Below are 20373 nucleotides of genomic sequence, written 5' to 3'. Positions count from 1 at the left end.
AAATGCTTCCCTTTGCACATCCAGAGAGTGCATGCTTCTGTCCCAGCGTCTGAAGCTAGAATGCTGTGCGTGCCCCTGACCAGAGGAGCATACATCATGCATGATCCTTATTAATGTTTGTGGCCAGGGAATGGTTCACAGCTACTGGATGCATGTCTGGAGGCAGGGATGAAGTATTTCCTAGGAAGGATAACAGATGATGCAGAGGATGAAGATATTGGTAGGGAAATTGGGGGAGGGGGAAGGAAGAATAAATCCTGAATATTCACTACATGGACATCTGGTCTGAAAGACCGCTGCTATATTTACCGAACACTCCTGTATTACCTGTAAGAAAATAACTTCCAGCTCGCAAACAAACAACAACAACAAAATTCCAAGGCCAGTATATTTCTTTTTTTTATTATTATTTTTTCATTTGACTTAAGGTGGTTGAATGATTTCATTTTCATTTATAAGCATTACATTAATTCCCATGCAAAAACCCAAGACTGCATATGCCTGATTTCAATTGGATAAAATTCAACCTATATGTCTGGACAATTCAAGACCAAAACCAAAATGTTGCTTGGCTTTTCTATTAGCAGACATCATGGGTATCCTTTGACAGATCAGCAGGTCCCCTGACCCCTCAAACACCAGTTGGCCATGAGTCCTCACCAAAAGAAAGCCAAAGCCTTGCAGTGCCTAAACCTGGCAAGTAATTTCACTCATAGACAGGACCTCTGTGCACCAAGGCTGCCCCCCACAGATATGCTCTGGTTCCTGCTCCGTGGTTGAACCGGCGATTGAACAGACATGGTATCTTCTCTTTGGGGATTATAAATACTTCTTGCCAGTTTTCCTGAAGACTCTCAGGAGAAATGAGATTTTATTTAAAAAAAAAAAAAAAGTTCATCTCTATAACCCCAAAAGAAATAAATATAAAGACACCTACTTTATCAAGTATATATTTTCTCCAGCTTTATATGGAGTCAATTAACAGGTATAAAGCTTTAAAAACTGTTCTTAGCGAGATAGGAACCAGGAATATCAAAGAAGGCAAAATAGGACCCCACAATTAAAGTAGAACTAAACAGTTGCAAAGTTAATCATTCTACTGATTGAGAGAAATAGGCTAAATGAAAAAACAATAGTTTCAGGAGTGGATGTTAATTTATATTGAAACACGCGTTGCAACTCTGACAGTGGCAAAGATGTCATTAGTGCAAATAACAATTATAATGGTATGTTCTTTAATAGGATTTAAATAAGGCTTCAAATAATTACACACACTAAAACTAACATTTGGAAACCTTAATTCTGTTTGAAAAGCTATCAGACACACCCTCTAAACCATCCAACGTTCTCTGATTTGAGGACAATTACATTCAATGAAGTTGCTCCAAAACACAATTGGTAGCAATATCGCTCTCAAAGTTGACATTGTTTGGTGGACAAAGGGGAGACCATTCTGGCCAGTGGACAAAAGAAGTAAATCCAGCTAACATGCCAGGTAGTTCCCAGGTTCATATGATTCTCAAATACCCATAATGATGAAAGCTCATTTAAAAACTGAAAAAATAATAACAGGATCTTTAGTGTATGAAAAAGATTTCTCACACCCATTAGCAAATCTGCATGAAGTATGAAAGAGACAAAAGCAGGAGGATTCATGGGCATTCTCATCTATGGCTCAAGTTCTCCTAAAACAAAACTATGTGACAATAATGACAAAACACAAACAACAGAATTGGAGGCAGATTATGAAATAGTAATATACTGTTTCAGAGCCTGCACCGTCCTGCAGAACCAGGAAACTTAAGTTTGTTCTTAACAAATCCAATCTAGGCTGGATATGTAAAAAACATAAAGACAGCATCACAGACCACACTACACATCATGAGACTTTTAGAATCAAGAAAAAAAGTCAGCAAAGCCCTCAGAAAAATTTATCATCAATTCTGAAATGAGGCCTTGTGACATCATCAGGGTTAATAAAGACGGAGATTGACTTTCCTGGGTTCTCAGTCACCAGCTGCTGCAGTTTTTTGGCCAAACGGTCATCAGGCTGGTTGGGGTCCCCTCCGTCGGACTGCGGGGAGGGGATGCTGGTGGTGCTTCCACGCCTCTGCAGCTCCAGCGTCAGCCTGTTGGCGGCCTTCACGTGCTCAATGGCAGTGCGCAGGTGCTCTGCTGGGTCTGAGCGCACGGATGACAGCTTCCGGGCGTGGAGCATGACGGTCTCCTCCGACAGGTGCTCCAGCATGTTGCACTGAGGGATGAAATAATTGGGGCACATCTTGTTGACCAGACAGTGCTGCAGGTCATCAATGAGGCCCAGCAGAAAGTGGGCTGCGTAGTCCTCTTGAGCCAGGTAGTTGGCGGGAAGTCTGTCGCAGGCCCAGAGCATCATGCTGCGCAGGTGATAGGGGCTGATCGCCTTGGGCCGGGACAGGAGTTTAATGATGATGGCTTTGCAGGCCTGGTAAGCCTGCATGAGGCTGCTGGAGATGCACTTCTTCAGCTGCACCTCACTCCTAGCAAAGGACAGTCGCCATTCGTTGTCCTTCTTGCCCTTGTGGGAGCAAGCAGGCACCAAGTAAAACCCACTGATGACCTCTTCCTCGGTGATCTTCCCATCCCAAAAGTGGTTCTCCATAAGCCAGCTCTGGGCCACTGCAGGCCAGCCTTTGAAAGACACCACAGGGACAATATCATACAGCATGCGACTGCTGCCGACACCCAGGATGATGGAGATGATGGTCCCATTTTTTTCTACCTTTTCCACCTTTGGCATCCCTCGCTGGGGTTTTTTCTGTATCTCTGACAGGACAATGCTGATGGAATCATAGAACCAGTCAGCCACTTTGGTAGGGGAGAAGAAGTAGTTGGTGGCACCGTTGATGTGGTCCACGATGGTGCAGCAGTCTTTCCATTTACTGATTGTCCCCTCGTCGAAGAGCCGGAGGCTCAGCCAGGAGTGGCACAAGGCTGAGTGGCGCATGTCCAGCGTCACAGGCTGGTTGCGATCGTGCAGCTTGAGGGCTGGCACCAGGAGGGTGAAATCCATATCGTAGTCGGTCCCCCGGGCATACACATTAAGCTCATCCAAGTCCAGGTCCACCACTCCTTCCCGCACCCCTCCAGAAAGTAACAGGTACTCATTAGCCACTGGAAGTTTTTGGTCCAGCTTTTGCACCATTCCTAGGAAACAAAAGAAAACAGTATTAGTGGAAGCACAGACCCATTCATTCAGAATGCTCCAACCCTTCCAAGACCTGAAATTTGTGGTCAGTACAGAGCCAGATCTCAGGCTGCTCCACAGACTCAGCAACCAGTATTCCGTTCTTTCTTGCCAGTGCGACCATATATCCTTTCCCAAGAGTTAAAGAGTTAGGACCAATTTTTTTTTCTATCACAGTGAAATGCATTATCATTTTCAGTCACAAAGCAGGACTCCTCTTCCCCCATCATCACCTCCATTTGAGGTGCTGGCATGTACCTGGTCATCCAGGCTGAGCGGTTTAGCAGGCCTGGTATGCTTTGGCTCTCTCACCCTCTACTGCCAGGTCTTGCCGGGTACCCTCTGCAGTGTTTCTCCCATCCATCACAGTTCTGCATCTCTCCTGCCACCATGTCAGCATGGGTCCCTTCTGGTTTCTTGCCAAAGCAATATGCCTCCCCCAGGCTCTCCCCACTTTAACTTTTCTTTCTATGAGCAGCTCTCGGTGCAGACTACACGCATTCTCAGAAATTAAAGGTGACTCTTCATAACAACGTGAACATACAATTTGGCTTCTTCACAGTGTAGGCTCTGGCACCGAAGGCACAAATGCCAGAGAGAGGAGATGATGCCGTCCTACAAGTCAAAACAGGGGCACCAACCTCTAACACCAGGCAGTGGATTCATCACACTGGCACGTAAAATACAATCCTGCTTCATCTCAGAACATCTCTGACAGGGAAGGAAAATTATTCACTTGGTTAAATCTCCATCTGGGAGCCACTAGAAAGACCACGTTTCTAGGAGTCTGTGGGACGAAATGGGAAGTCAGCGTAAGCCCACCTGCCCCACTCCGAGCTGGGAACCCTGCCTTCAGGAAGAGCACTTCTGTACAGTTACCAGTTCCGCCAGCTGCTGTCTCTGTAACACCACTTCTGCTTTCAAGAACGCTGATGGACCGACTACATCTGCTCAGACCTGGGTGTGTGGCAGCCATTTTCCTTACAAATAAACAAAAGGAGCCTGGCTTCAAGAAAACAAGGAGTAGCATTTATTGCCAAAGATGAAACTGGGGATTTACAGAGAAAATGAAATGTTAGAAAACTCATGTCCTACACCATGAGCTTGACAATTCCCAGACCACGTACACCTCTGATCAAACTGGTGGTGATATTAATGGGTATTTTTTTATGAGACTGTGAGTCCTTTGAGGAGAATCAAGCCTTAAATATGTATTATGCAGACATAGGGTCTGCATACAATTAAAGATATGACTAAATGACAAAGGAACAAATGCACAGAATGAATGGATGGCTGGCATTAACCGATGGAATTAGCTTAAGTACTTAAATAAAAGCTAGACTTATTGCGTGAAAAAACTTACAAAAGTACCTTCATCTGGCTTTTTTATTATAGACTTCTTTGTGCTTAATTATCTGAAAGCTACTAGCACGAGTCTCTATGATTTATTTAACAGCTTTCTTCCAAAGAACTAACACAAACTAATATTCCATCATTTACTACAATTATTTTAAACCAACAGTTTGTTGCTCACAGGTGACTCCAAAGCAAATAAAGAAGGCAAATATGTGTTTTTCTACCATTATTGTTATAGACTGAATGTTTGTCCCCTCCCCCCTACAACTCTGCTCCAAATTTCTAATTCTGAAATCCTAACTTCCAATGCAGTGGTATTAGGAGGTGGGGCCTTTAGTAGATGATTAGGTCGCATGAGTGGATGGGATTACCACTTTTACAACAGCGACCCCATAGAACTCCTTCACTCCTTTAGCCATGTGTGGATTCCATTGGTAAACCAGGAAGTGGGCCTTTGAAAGACACTGAACCTGTTGGTGCCTTGCTATTGGCTTCACAGCCACTAGAACTATGAGAAATAATTTCCTGCTGTCTGTAAACCACTCAATCTATGGTCCTTTGTTGTAACAGTCTGAAGGGACCAAAGCAGTTTTATAGCCTCCCTATACTGTGATATTCTATCCAAACCCTAGACTAATGAAGGACTTGTCCCAACTCCTGGGAGTACAATCTCACAAATATTGTCTTGACTGCAAACAGCTGCTTAAACCAAGGTTATGTTCTAGGGCTTGGGGTGCACATCCAATAACTGCTCTATGTGCGAGTGGGACAGCTCAGAACTCTCTTGGGGGCCATGCAAGCCTGCAGTTCCTGGTGAGGCCCATGCTGGACCTGCGGAGAGTCAGCTCCTCCTTCTACTTCATCTTGCTGCCTTCCCTCCCTTCCACAGGCACAGATTCCCATGGTGCTCATAAATAAACACCCCACTTCATTTCAGAGACTGCTTCTGGGCACACCACACACCACCCAAGCTAAAACAGCCTGCACTATAAATACAATGTAAAAAATTTATTTTCCCTTTTAAAGTGGATTTTTAAAAGCCAAACTTCGCAACCAGGACTGAGGGTTATCATAAAGACCAAGACCAAAGTCCATGGGATCCTGTTTTAGTGTTAATCTTATTTCACAATGAATCAAATACCACCCCCAAGTTTTAGCTGTGCTATAGAGGGCAAGACTGATTTCTCCTATTCTAGAATAGGTGGTGAAAATAATTTTGATTATGTTACAAACTCTCGCATAGGTCTAGTTACTTTCTATGTTTTAAGATTTACTTATTTATTTGAAAGGCATTATGAACAGAGGGAGATAGAGAAAGATCTTCGATCTGCTGGTTTACTCCCCAAATAGCCTCAAGGGCCGGGGCTGGGCTGGGCCAAAGCCAGGAGCCTGGAACTCCATCTGGGTCTCCCACATGTATGCAGAGGCCTAACTTGGGGCATCTTCTGCTACTTCCCCAGGCACATTAGCAGGGAGCTGAATCAGAAGTAGAGCAGCCAGGACTCAAACCAGCATGCATATGGGGTGCTGGTACTGCAGAAGGCAGCTTAACCCTCTGTACTACAACACCGGCCCCACAGTTACCTTCAAATAGATGTATTTAGTAATGAAATAATTTGTCCTTCATTATTTCATTCTGGCATTAGGAGTACCACAAGTATGTGGCATGAAAAAATGTGTGAACTGCTCTGTGGTGTTCAGTAAAGATCTGATACAAGTGCAGTGGACTTGGAACTTGGCTGCCACATTGTTGGCCCCTCTCAGGCATAAATAACTCGCAAAATTCCCTTTGCCCTTTCATCCCAGACAGAATCAAAGTAGCCCTGAGTATACCACCGAGGCCCAGTCTATACAGCCAGTAACACTTGTGCATTTACAAACTGGAGATGACTTTTCTACACAGGTGCCACTGAATTTTGCCTTGGATTGTCATAATCTGGTCTGGATAGTTTCAGGTGGGAAACTGCTAAAACTCCCTTCTGTTCTCTGTTGGCTCAGAGAAGGTTCAACTTATTTTCACTTGTTAGTATCTACACTAGAACATTCAACCAATGATAAAATATTCTCTTTCCTTCCAACTGTTGCTTATGCATCTACTTAAAATGTTGACCCTTCTTTCAGTAGAGTCAATAGAAAATATTTGACTAAATTGCAATATTCAGGAGTTAGACATAAAACAAAAACATTAAAGAATCAATATTTTTAGAATTTATTTATTTGAAAGGCAGAGTTAGAGAGAAAGAGAAAGAAAGAGAAAGAGAAAAAGAGAGAGAGAGAGAGAATCTTCCACTTGCAGGTTTATTCCCCAAATGCCTGCAACAGTTGGAGCTGAGCTGATCCAAAGCCAGGAGCCAGGAGCTTCTTCCAGGTCTGTCACATGAGTGCAGGGGCTCAAGTACTTGGGCCATCTTCTGCTGCTTTCCCAGCACATCAGCAGGGTGCCAGATCAGAAGTGGAGCAAGCACGAATCAAACCAGCAGCCATGTGGGATGCTGGTGTCACCAGCAGTGTCTTTACCTGTTATGCCACAACACCAGCCTCCAGAAAATAAAATTTGACAGAACTATATTTGCAGTCATACTGATATCTTTGTCAAACCAATGGTTAAGAATGATACACTAGTATAGTTTTAATTATCAGTGCTTGTTTTAAAAGTTACTGTATATGACAAAATGGTCGTCTTTTCGTTTGATTACTTTTTACAGCCCTTGCCTATATTCCCACTGAACTATGGTCTTTTGACTTTTAACTTGTTGAATTCTTTATTTAATGGAGTGGTAAGCCTTTGACTACAACATAAATTTAAAATGTTACCTCAAAAACTTAAAAAGAAAGAAGGGGGGGATAGCAATACATTCTTAGAATTGCATATATGAACTACACTGAATCTGTTCTTTTTGTATTAATATCACATTAACGTGAAAATAAAAAGAAAGCAAATAGACTATTCAGGAGTATGGGTATTCTGGATGCTTCTTACTCTCCCTGAAGTGGAAAAGGAATGCAAGCAGCAGAGAGAACTCGGCAGAGGCTCCCTGACTAAGGCCCTGGAAGTCAGAAATACGGTCCCCAAGGCCACACTATTCCAGAAACAAATCCTTGGTGATGTCCGCATTCCACTCACCCTTCCAGAGCCTAGTGGTCTGCAGTTTCACAGACCAGTCGGTGACACAAATTAGAGCCTTCTCCAGCATTATGCAAGCCCACATGTCCTAGTCGAAAACTTTCCTGGGTTAAGCTAAAGTGAAAATGAGCTGACATCAGCTGTCACGGCAGATGGGTTGCCTCGCAACTAAAACACAGCCAAAGGCTGGAAGGGAGGAAGACAGGAGAAAAAACCTCAACTGCGCTGTAGTTGTGGGGCTCAGTGCCACTCAAGGAACCCGGGAACTGATACTGGAGGGTAAAACCAAGAGATTTTGACTGCTTAACTTCACAAAGAAAATGCACACACTCCACTGGCAGCAAAGGAGAGGAAGGAGGACGGAGAAGCAACTCACTGCTCTGCATGCATCTCTTTGTAAGGAAGCACTGGCCTAAATGTGCTATTAAAAATCCTAAAGTTGGGTCAGACATTTGGACTAGCACATTAGATGCCTGCATCACATAATGCAGTGTCAGGTTCAAGTCTTAGCTCCTCTCCCAATTCCAGCTCTGTGCTAAATGCAGATCCTGAGAGGCAGGGGTAGTGGTTCAAGTACTTGGGTTCCCTGCTCCTAGATCTGGCCTGGCCCAGCCCTGGTCATTGCAGGGATTTGGGGAGTGAACCAGTAGATAGAAGCACGCGTTCCCGTGTTCTCTCTCTCTCCCTCCCTCTCTCACAAATAAATAAATAGAAATTCCAAAAAGCAAAACAAAGAAAACTTCAAGCACAAGGGCCTCCCAGCCCTCCTTCCAGCAATTCTCTCCACTCCTTGAGTTTAATTTCACAGTTTCCTCTTAAGTAGACCTTGGAGTTGCTCTCTTATACAGCTCCTGGGGCATCAAGTTTAACAAAGGAATTCCACATGGTCCCCTTAGTTCTTTGCTGATTCATCTTCAGAATATCAAGTGAAAAATGCAACTCTGTCCCCGACCCCCTCATGTTCTGGTGAATAAAATGTTTATCGCATCCTACTGCGTTCAGGTTACTAATCCCTATCATTCAATCACGTAAGGCCAGACTGTTAACACCACTGAAGAACAACTAAGTGTGTGTTGTTTTCTGGGTCTTCTCCTGGCTTCATAACCCCCCTGCCAGTAGCTGTGTGACAACTCAAATAGACAGTATAGCAAATAGGTAAGTGAAAGTGGCATACTTGTATTGGTTCCTTAAGAAAAAACAAAGCCATACACCAACACGTATGTTGAAAGGAGAAAGATTTGTAAAAGAGGTAAAGCTTCCATGTCTTATAATTAAAGTTACAAAATTAGGTTTTATTTCTATATATTTTTTTATTTTTAACTTTTAATTAATGAATATAAATTTCCAAAGTACAGCTTATGGATTACAATGGCTTCCCCCCCACAACGTCCCTCCAACCCGCAACCCTCCCCTTTCCCACTCCCTCTCCCCTTCCATTCACATCAAGATTCATTTTCGATTCTCTTTATATACAGAAGATCAGTTTAGCATACATTAAGTAAAGATTTCAACAGTTTGCTCCCACACAGAAACATAAAGTGAAAAATACTGTTTGAGTACTAGTTATAGCATTAAATCTCAATGTACAGCACACTAAGGACAGAGATCCTACATGAGGAGTAAGTGCACAGTGACTCCTGTTGTTGACTTAACAGATTGACACTCTTGTTTATGGCATCAGTAATCACCCTAGGCTCTTGTCATGAGCTGCCAAGGCTATGGAAGCCCCCTGAGTTCACCGACTCTGATCATATTTAGACAAGGTCGTGGTCAAAGTGGAAGTTCTCTCCTCCCTTCAGAGAAAGGTACCTCCTTCTTTGATGACCCGTTCTTTCCACTGGGATCTCACCCGCGGAGATCTTATTTCTATATTATTTTTAACTAGGAATACAAAAATGATGTCTACGTATGTCTCAATAGTAGTCACTGTTTCATATAAAATGGTTATCTGGCCACGACTCACGTGACACTGCCTTATCATGGCAGTTTTTTTTTTTTTTTTTTTGACAGGCAGAGTGGACAGTGAGAGAGAGGGACAGAGAGAAAGGTCTTCCTTTGCCGTTGGTTCACCCTCCAATGGCCACCAAGGCCGGCGCGCTGCGGCTGGCGCACCGCGCTGATCCAATGGCAGGAGCCAGGTACTTCTCCTGGTCTCCCATGGGGTGCAGGGCCCAAGGACTTGGGCCATCCTCCACTGCACTCCCTGGCCACAGCAGAGAGCTGGCCTGGAAGAGGGGCAACCGGGACAGAATCCGGCGCCCCGACCGGGACTAGAACCCAGTGTGCCGGCGCCGCAAGGCGGAGGATTAGCCTAGTGAGCTGCAGCGCCGGCTGGCAGTAATTCTGAATGGTAAGAAGGGAACAGGTGGGGCGATGTGGACAAAATCCTCTGTGATTCTGATGCATTCCCAAAAGCAATTATGTCCTTAGTTGATAATAATCTAAAACCTTCTCATAAAAATATTATGTCTTGTGCTTCAAAGGAAAAACTGTTTGTGAAGCCTACTTGACATTCTGAGAAGCATCCTAAGATGTAGGTATGGCCAGCTTTCCCTAAGAAATTCATAAATTTATGGGATCTTTAATGTCCCAAATCAGCAGAAGGTTTGCCATTTTCTCATCCATACCTAGAACTCCTCAATCCTACATTATAGGTGGTAAAAGCTGGGGTTCAGAGAGGAGAAACAACTTATTAAGGTCACATAACCTTAGTGACTGATTAACAGCATTGACTTATTCCTCCACTTGCTGCGAAGGTCAGAGTGGCACATCCATACTGTACTCCCATGACTTGACTTGACATGAACATGAATCACTTAGAAGGGAGTGACAGAGGTCTCGGGGCAACATGCTAGCTTTGTGCTTCTGTTGGTCAAAGCCTCGGTGTGACCTTGGACAAACAACATGTATGATCATCCATATTCATCACAAGGAAGAAGGGCCCAATCTAACTGTAATGTATTTAATATATCACTAGAATACTAACACCATTAGTATTCCCAGGTTAGGAGACTGTAAGGAACCAGAAATCCAGAAGACATCAGTGGAGCATCTCTGCTTTTCACTAACTTCCCAAGTGACCACTAATATTCACAAGTAGCACAGTATGCTTTTAAGTCAAACAGTTTTATTTTGCATTATTTCTGGAATAATATAATTTAATTAAACCCTTTAAAACTGGTTAATTCATGCATGTTAATGTACTGCCTTTTGGAGTAGAAAATACATAGTAATAAGAATGACTCAAAAGATGTCTTCAAAGAAGTCTTCCTTGATCTTTCTCCATTTTGACACTGATAAGTGTGCAATGTCACTAGACTTAGAGTAAGACAGGCTCCGTTTGGGTCCTGGGTTGGTTATTTAATATTTAAGTGAGCCTCATGTGTAATTTAACATTTATGAGCTTCCAATTCCTTGTTTATTAAAAGCAAACCAATAAAAGCTAAATAAATAAATAAAACTGCCTTTATAGGGTTGACATGATGTATCTAAACAGTCAACATTTAATTCATTTTCTCCCACACATTCTTTGCTTTTCCACCACCCAAAGAATTAGAATAGCATAAAATGCCTGTTGCATAGAGTTGATTTGAAGATTTTAAGTAAACAGTCTATCCAAAGCCTCCAGCATATGCAAAGCACATAAAACATATTAGATGCAGGGAGACAAGTGCAGCAGTCCCCCAGCCCAGGGACACTTCTTCTAGGCACATGCCATCGTGTGGCTCAGCACACAGTTAGGCAAGTAGAGGGCAGGCTGGCTTCCAGCCTTTCTCACTCTCTCATCCAGGCTCCTTGTGAATGTACAGGCTGCATAACCCTTTGGGGAGCTTTTGACTTGAACTTTTGTGTTTCACATTGACTAAGGCAGTGCTGAACCATATCCATGGCTTACTTTCCCTCCTAAATGACAAAATAATACAAAGCATTGGGAAAATGAACAATCCAGTGACAGATAATCTTGCATGAGTTCCAAGGTCATGGCTTTATTAATGAATCATGAGTACAGACCCCAGGATTAGAAAACAACTGCTTATTGAGTTCCCATTTGTTTCAATCCCTTGACTCCCCCATTACTTATATCATGGGGCCCACAAATGTGCTGCACCATATAATGTGAACTCCCAGCAGCCTATGTGTATACAACTGTTTACTAACAATCCAAAAATTTACAAAAATAAAAAAAAATGTGTATAAAACTGTTTACTAACAATCCAAAAACTTCTCTAACCTTTCATATTTTCCTTCTCAAAAATTAAAACTACACTCTGAAAAGTCATGAGCTTTGCCCGTCTACCAAGCTATTTTAAATAGAATCAACATGAGTTACAGCTGGATTCAAGTCCAATTCACCTAAGACGAACAAGATTAAGCACTCTGGAATTCAACTGGCTTCAGTAAAACTGGAGAGTAACAGATCTGTTGGCGGCTACGGGGATAAAGTGAAGAAACTGCACACTCAACTACTTTAGTTCGCGGTCTGCTACTTAACTGGTGGCCAGTGAACGAGGGGTTCTGCGTGCACGGTACACACGTATGATACCAGTGTATTTTTCCTAACTACTAAGTGTTGCCTTTTTTCTTTTCTGCTCTTAGGATAGTTTGAAAATTCACATCTTCTGCCACACAGAACTTACTGACAAGACTCAAAACAGTCTCATTAGCCCCACCCAGCAGCTTCCCAGAGCCACAACAGGGCATGAAAACTGCAGTCTGACAAGTTACAGGAGGAGTGTTCACTTCAGAAGGCTCCTTCTTGAAAGACCAGAATATTAGCAAATGAAAAAGCACTGTTGATGTCACTCTGCGGCCACTGGCTGCATCAGGACGCAGACGCACGAGCAAGACCCCAGGACACGTGATGCAGATGTGCAGAATTCAGTCACCTGGGCTCCGGCACCTCTGCCTGAGACCGGGTGGAGTCCGGGTGTGGTTCCTTTCCCAAAGGACATGTACACGTGAACTATTTAGCGACTCTGAAACCGGACAGTGGGCTTGACTAGGAAGGAGAGAAGTCTACATTTCAGAAGGAGAAGAATGAAGTCCGCTGAGTCCAGGCAGTCGCGGCAAGGATGGAGATGGTATCCACAACTCAGGTTTCAGGGACACACAGGTGATTCCTCCCGTGAACCAGTACTGTTCTAGATACTGAGGACACGAAAGTGATAGAGACACACACGGTCCCCACTGCATAATGCTTACTATTTAGTGAGAAAGCCAGATGTTAACAGAATCAGCCAGGATAGATGAGGCCAAGCTGAGAAACAAATCTAATGTCTCCGGGATCCCAAACAATTACATTTTTTTACTCATGCTGTATGATCATCAGAGTTCTCTGGGGTCTCTCCTCTCCATGATCTAGGAGCCAGGTGGATGGAGCAACCCTGACCTTGTACTTGATCACTCTACTGGAGGAAAAGAAAGCTCTGTAAGGTCTCTTCAGCGTTAAACACGCTTGCCTGGGAATGACATACAGCATTCTCACATATAAACCATTAGCCAAAACCAGTCACACAGTCCCAACCAGCTCTAGAGAAAAAAGTGCTATTCTCTCACACGCTGGGCAGGTGGAGAGCTGGAAACATTAGATAACCACCATGAACAGCTCCCAAACTAATCAAATAAGCACACACTGACGAACACATAATTATAAATTGAGATAAAACACTGAAGGGAATGCATAAAGGTTCTGGAGAAAACAGAAGAGGCAGGGATAGAAACTGTGTAGCCTGGAGATAAGAAAATTCAGAAGGCCAGGCCGGTGTTGTGCATAGTGGGTAAAGCTGCCACCTGCCACACTGGCAGCCCATACGGGTACCGGTTCATGTCCCGGGTGCTCCACTGCAGGTCCAGCTCCCTGCTAATGTGCCTGGGAAAGCAGCAGCAGATGGCCCAAGTGCTTGAGATCCTGTCACTGACATAGAAGACCCAGATGAAGCTCCTGGATTTGGCATCGCCTAGAGCTGGCCACTGCGGCCATATGGGGAGTGAACCACCAGATGGACGACCTCTCTCTGCCTCTTCCTCTTTCTGTGTAACTCTTTCAAATAAGAGATAAATCCTTTTTAAAAGACAAAAAAAAGAAGAAAATTCAGAAGGCCACAAGATTCACCTTCAAATACCTGACAGGTTGTCCTTAAAAAAAGAACTTAACTTTACCTTCTATCATTTAAGTGAGGAGAAAGTAGAGAGAGAACTACTCAGTCTAATGTTGCAGATGGAAGACTGCTCCATCAGACAGAATTTTCTGACAGTGCTGCCTAAGGAGGCAGCGCATTTCCTGTCCTAGGAGATCAGTCAGAATCTGCAATGGGGATGAAGACCCAAAACACCGACACGTGACAGATTCTGAGTGCAAGTGTCTCCCAAGGGGGTAGCCCATTATGAGAGCCTACGCCTATAGACAGCTCTCATGCAGACTACAATAGCCACCCCTGACCAGCCCACGTGGGCCCCAGGAACACGGCAGTAAGCAAGGAACCCTCCCCTCCACGCCAACACTGGACACTGTCCTCTCCTATGCGTCATCTCTACCCTGCAGCCCGGTGGCTGTCACACCCTCCAGCCAGCTGCATCCATTCTAAAAGCAGAGAACACCATACTAGCACCAACACAGATCACAGCAGAGGAAGGGCAGTGTTCTGCAGTGTGCTCTCAAGGCACACACACCTCATGCCAAGTTTCCCTGAGAAGGGGACTCACACTGACGGGTGCAGTATGGACTAGGGTGTTGGCCTTACCTCCATCAGCCCATTCAATCACCTTGACACTTCCCAGCAGGCAGTACTGTTCCCATTTTACAGACAAGTAAATCAAGGTAATATAGTCAAGTAAATTATTCATAGGGATCCAAATTCAAGTGGATGTCACACTCCTTGTCCCATGTTGCTTTGCAGCATTAAATGGGCTCTCCTCTGAGAATAAGCAATTTAATATCATTAGGCTTTTAAAACTGCAACATAAAACAACACAGGAAACACTAAGTAGAGCCTTATTCCTCTGCCCCAAAATTAAACAAATTTTATTTGAGTGACATGATTTTTAAAGTGGATAAAAATGATTTTCACCATCCCTTGTGGATGAAGCATATGACCAAAATGGGCCAGGACCATGTGAACAATTTTGAAAAATATATATATACATATCTGGTGCTGTGACATGCATGTATGTGCTCATGCAGGTATATGTGCTCTCTACTGAAGTCTTGGACAATCCTCACAGAACATTCCAGAAGTGTTCTAGGCACAACAGTATCCTTGGAAGTCTTAGGCCCCTGAGACAAACTCTGAAAACACTCCCACATATTCAGACACACTAATTTGCTTATTTCAACCCAACAGCAAAACCCCAAGTTCAAGGCCATGGCCCGAGTCTGCTACTTGACTGAGAGGATGGAGGGTGGCTGGGAATGCAATTAGCAAAGGCAACACAGCAACCACCGAGCCAGAAGCTCTCAAACAAAGACGACTCCTATGCAGTACAGCAGGACCTACTATCATCACATTTCTTTTCTGTAGGAAATTCAGGCACACTGAGACACGGGGGAAAACACATGAATATCAGCCTTTTCTAAAAAGAAACCAAAGCTAAGAAATAACTGGTCTCCGTGAGGCCACAGTAAGTGCCCTGTCTTTGTCACTCCTTGTCTCTAGTTATGGGCTACAGTACATGCTCAGACTTGTTACACTGGCCGAGACTCATCCCACGTTACATCAAGACGGCTCCTCTACAAGGTAGAGGGTAGTCTAAGACCTTCTCTTAAAATCAGCTTACTTTGGAAATGTTCAAATATACATAATAGTGGAGCCAACAGTGTAACAGCTCACCACGTCCCAATACCCAGCTTCAGCAATTATGTCTGCCATTCTGGTTTCATTTATCTCTGTAGGTTTTTTGTTTGCTTTGTTTTTGCAAATTTTAAAGTGCACTCTGAACATCGTATAATTTCACTCATATCACTTCACGATAGCAGTCTGACTGAAAACAACTAGAGACAGACAGAGAGAAAGGTCTTCCTTTTGCCGTTGGTTCACCCTCCAATGGCCGCCACGGCCGGTGCGCTGCGGCCAGCACACTGGGCTGATCCGAAGCCAGGAGCCAGGTGCTTCTCCTGGTCTCCCATGGGGCACAGGGCCCAAGCACTTGGGCCATCCTCCACTGCACTCCCGGGCCACAACAGAGAGCTGGCCTGGAAGAGGGGCAACCGGGACAGAATCCGGCGCCCCGACCGGGACTAGAACCTGGTGTGCCAGCGCCACAAGGTGGAAGATTAGCCTATTGAGCCGCGGTGCTGGCGATAACAACTTTTTAATACTGTAACCACCAATCTCATCTCTAAACAAAACTAATAATCATTATGATGATGATGATGGACTTCACTTGATTGTAGCATCTTCCTGCTACATGTGAACAGATGACTATGTTGTGTGTGTGTGCATGCATGCATGTGTGTGTGTGCATGACAGCTGCTATGGATGTCTCACCCTGTGTCCCCAGCCCACGGCTGAGTTCACCTGCAGTGATGGGCAGCACCCTTCCTCAACGGCCAGTGACTGCTCCTGGGCCCAAGAGCGATTTCTGTTCCAGCCACTACCTGCAAGTGCAAGGGGTTAAAGGCAGAGAACGGACACAGCCGGGGGCAACCCTGCAGGAGTGCAGCAGAGGAATCAGCATCCGGAGAGAGTTGACACGCCTGCCCCAGACTCTGTGGACAGTTCTACCGTGGGTCCCACACAACTTCCCAGGGAGTCTCACAGGAGGTTCTCTCCTGTTAGCTGATCACCACACTGAAGCTTCAGCAGCTCTCCTCCCTTCTCAGTCTCGGCTGCTCCACCCCTCCCCTCCCACATGGACCACCACACCAGGGGCCAGTTCTCATGTGTGTGAGCCGGTACACGTGCGACAGAGGCAGACGGGCTCACCTCTCTTGGTTCTTGATAAAACTGCAACACTTGGGTATGCAGCTGGCCCTGAGGACAGACGTGCCAGTCTATGATAATGAATTCCTTGCCCTTCCCCACAGTGGGCGACAGATCCATTACACATCTACAACACAGGATCCAAGTCCAATTCTCCAAAGGAGTCCACCAGCCTTCTCAGCCCAGCAAACTTGTTTTCTGCCTTCTTACAGTCAGTATCCTGCCTATTTATTTATTTCTTTGCTGAAAATCCAATTCTCCTTGTTCCCCAAAGGGCATTTTAAAACCTTCTCTGGTCCTGTACAACTTTGGAGAGATGAAAATCGATACATCTCCCAGATACGGGCGTTCTTACTTAAATTACCAAGCGAGCAATGGGAAGCACTAGTTTGTGGGAAAACATGAATGAGCGGCAGTCCAGCTTCCCAGCGTACCTCAAGACCCATCTGCAGAGCAGAGCTCTGTTCAAATGCACCTGCCTTAGTCACACGTAAAAGTCTCCAGCCAAATTCAAAGACCAGAACGACATTTCTCTTTCAGCCTCTGCTTGGGATTACTGTGGTCTGAAATTCCAAGTTGTATGAAACTCAATGAGTTCTACCCACACTTTCTTTACTGCGGCATCTATGCCAATTACCCATTGTTTGTTTACTGTCGGTGTCCCTCTGTATAACGACTTGTGTCTCTCCTGACATAATATGACAGAAGCACCCCAGATTTGAGCCAAATGAATAAGCAGCTGGTGTAAACTAAAAGCAGTGTTTACTGGAACGAATGCTAAAGAAGAAGAAACTGTCAGGTGATATGTAATGAGACTGACAGTGTCAATCTGATACTGTCATTCTGAGACGGGCTGAGAAACTCCACAGCCTTTGCATCTGCAAATGAGGGAATCATGATACATCCTCAGAGAGACAGAAAGGGAAAAGCCAGGAGCCTACTAAGAAGCTGACCATGAACTGCACCCTAACTACACAGCAGCACCTGCTCTTGTTCACAGAGAGCCACTTAGTTCTAGGACATTCTCCAAAGCACCAATTTTCAGCCAAAAACCTTAAGCACAGAACTGGGGGGGAAATTACTACATAATAACAATGTGACCTAGGATAAAAGTGTAATACCTGACTTTTTAGAAAAGAATATAACCATAAAAGTTCCTTTTCTGGTGTATCCAACTTACAAAAAAGGACTGGTCCTTTCTATGCAATCCCAACAGCTGCCAGCAGAGGGCAGCGACACTCTACTCATTTACTTAGAATTACTAGCTCAACTCCAAAGTCCTAAAATCCTGAAATGAAAACTCTGAGGACGGAAGCCTAATACAAGGTTACAACTCTGTAAGATATATGAAAAGCATCATCTTGGGCCTATTCGTCCCCCCATACCACCCAGTGTTTAGGAACTTTGCCTTTCGGGTCCCCAGAAGACCCCGTGGAAATTCAGGAGCTGAGGGCTTCCACCTTAGGTTGAGCCAAGTCTAGGAGAGGCCTTGTCAGGGCGGGCAGCACGGTTGACAACGGATTCCCAAGGGACACCAAAGGCACTGATGCAAGGCAGAAGGTTTCAGTTCACATTGCCAAAAAAAAGAGGACCGTTTTAGACCTAGGAATGAAGGCGAGAGAAGGCAAAGAAGACAGTCCTTGATGCCACAAGGTTAAGGCACTATACTTTCTCCAAAACTGTTTCACTCTGGTTACGAATAAACAGCGAAAAGATTCTAGGATTAATATAAAGGAAATCACTCGTAGAAAATATTTATTTATTTATTTATTTGGAAGGCAGAGTGATGAGCAGCGGGAGTGGGGCAGAGGAAAAGGGGGAAAGATCTTTCATCTGCTGATATACTCCCAAAATGGCCACAATGGCCAAGGGTAGGTCAGGCTGAAGCCAGGAACCAGGAACTTCATCTGGGTCTCCCACGTGGGTGGCAGGGGCCCTAGCACTTGGGCCATCCTCTGCTGCTTTCCCAGGTGCATTAGCAGGGAGCTGGGGATTGGAAGTGGAGCAGCTGGGATTCCACACAGGTGCTCAGACATGGGATGTTGGCATGACATGTGGTGGCTCAATCCATTGTGACACAATACCAGCCCCAGGAAACTGCTTTTTCATCTTAGCCTCAACCAAAAAATATCAAGACAAACATGGCCACATCTTGTCTGCTGCTTTGTAGTCCCCAGAGTGGCCACAGCCTCACCTCATTGTCCCCACAGTAAGTCTGTGACAAGCACCAGTGGTTCCCACCCCCCGGGTGGGAGCTGAGGCTCTGGGCAGCAAAGCAGGAAGCCAAGGTGCATGCACAGAATTGCCACCCAGGTCCGTGGCCTAAACCAGATTAAAAACTAACCTGACCACAAGGGATAATTTTATCGGATTTTCTTTTTTTAACCAAACTGTCACTTTATTTGTTGCAATGTGGGCAAAATGGGAAATGGCTCAAAGTGTAAAGCAAAAGCTTGCTCTGCCACACTGGGATGGGGTGAACCCGGGAATTTCACTGATGCTGGACTGAGGCTTTCCCATTGCCCACGTGTTCCTGGAGGATCAGCTGTCTGTCCAGGGCAGCAGCTGAATACTTGATGACTGTGGTCAGCTTTCCACGCAGGCTGTTAATGGTAATGACCACGGCTTACACCGTCTTTCCCTGCAATAAAGTCCATGCTGTTTCAGATGCTAATATCCTCAGCGCAGTTTCTAAACTCCAAAATGGTAACTCCCTAAAAACCTGGTGCTTTCAAAAAAATCTTTTTAAAAAACTTATTTATTTGAAAGGCAGAGTAACAGAGAAGAGGGGAGAGAGGGAGGGAGAGAGGGAGGGAGGGAGGGAGGGAAGGAGGGAGAGAGAGATAGAGAATGAGAATCTTCCATCCATTGGCTCACTCCCCAAATTGCCACAGCAGTGGAAGCCAGGAGCCTGGAACTCCACCCTCTCGCATTCTGGTGGCACTTGGGCCATCTTTGGCAACTCTCCCAGGCACAGCAGCTGGGAGCTGGACTGCAACACAGCAGCCAGGACTTAAATTGAGATGACAGCATCACAGGCAGTGGCCCAACTTGCTCTATGGCAACTGGGGCTTAGAAACCTACTTCTTCAGAAATAATGATTCAGTTAATGCCTTACGAACATTTCTGTGGTGCAAGGCTGGAATGCTCCATTTTCAAGGAATACAGACACGCACAAAGTACTGAAGCCTGAGAGCCTAAGAAAGAGCAGAAGGCCCTTCTGAGACACAAGTGCCTACCGGATAATCACTTTCAGTACCTGGGTAAAAACAGACTCCATTGTTTGAGCTTAGAAGTGTTCACATCAAAAGAAGATAGGCTTGGGCCAGCACTGTGGCGCAGTAGATGAATCCTCCACCTGTGGCGCCAGCATCCCATATGGGTGCCGGTTCTAGTCCCGGCTGTTCCTCTTCTGATTAAGCTTTCTGCTATGGCCTGGGAAGGCAGTAGAAGATGGCCCAAGTGCTTGGGCCCCTGCACCCACGTGGGAGACCTAGAAGAAGTTCCCAGCTCCTAGTTTCAGATCGGCCCACCTACGGCCGTTGTGGCCAGTTAGAGAGTGAACCAGCGGATGGGAAGACCTTTCTCCTTGTCTCTCCTTCTGTCTGTAACTCTACCTTTCAAATAAATAAATAATTTTTTAAAAAAATTACAGGCTTTAAAAATCAAGGAGCTGACATGCTATAGGGAGGTTGAGATTTACAATGTAAAAACACAGGCAGATCACTCAACAGAGGGCCAATGGCTGC

The 20373-nt window shown here is 44.9% G+C and overlaps 1 protein-coding gene across 1 annotated transcript in view; it reads right to left on the bottom strand.

Moving 5' to 3' along the window:
• Positions 1 to 374: 374 nt before the first annotated feature.
• The window catches only part of MB21D2 (Mab-21 domain containing 2), a 124883-nt gene continuing 104884 nt past the window's right edge, over positions 375 to 20373 (bottom strand). Inside the window, exon 2 of the mRNA XM_051818908.2 lies at positions 375 to 3186. Within this exon, the coding sequence (XP_051674868.1) occupies positions 1922 to 3186 (1265 nt within the window). The 3' untranslated portion in view covers positions 375 to 1921. The remainder of the gene's footprint in view (positions 3187 to 20373) is intronic.

Source organism: Oryctolagus cuniculus, chromosome 4, assembly GCF_964237555.1.
Source record: "Oryctolagus cuniculus chromosome 4, mOryCun1.1, whole genome shotgun sequence".
Lineage (NCBI taxonomy): Eukaryota > Metazoa > Chordata > Mammalia > Lagomorpha > Leporidae > Oryctolagus > Oryctolagus cuniculus.
The sequence above is the reverse complement of the archived record's forward strand: the minus strand, read 5'-3'. Positions and strand labels throughout refer to the sequence as shown.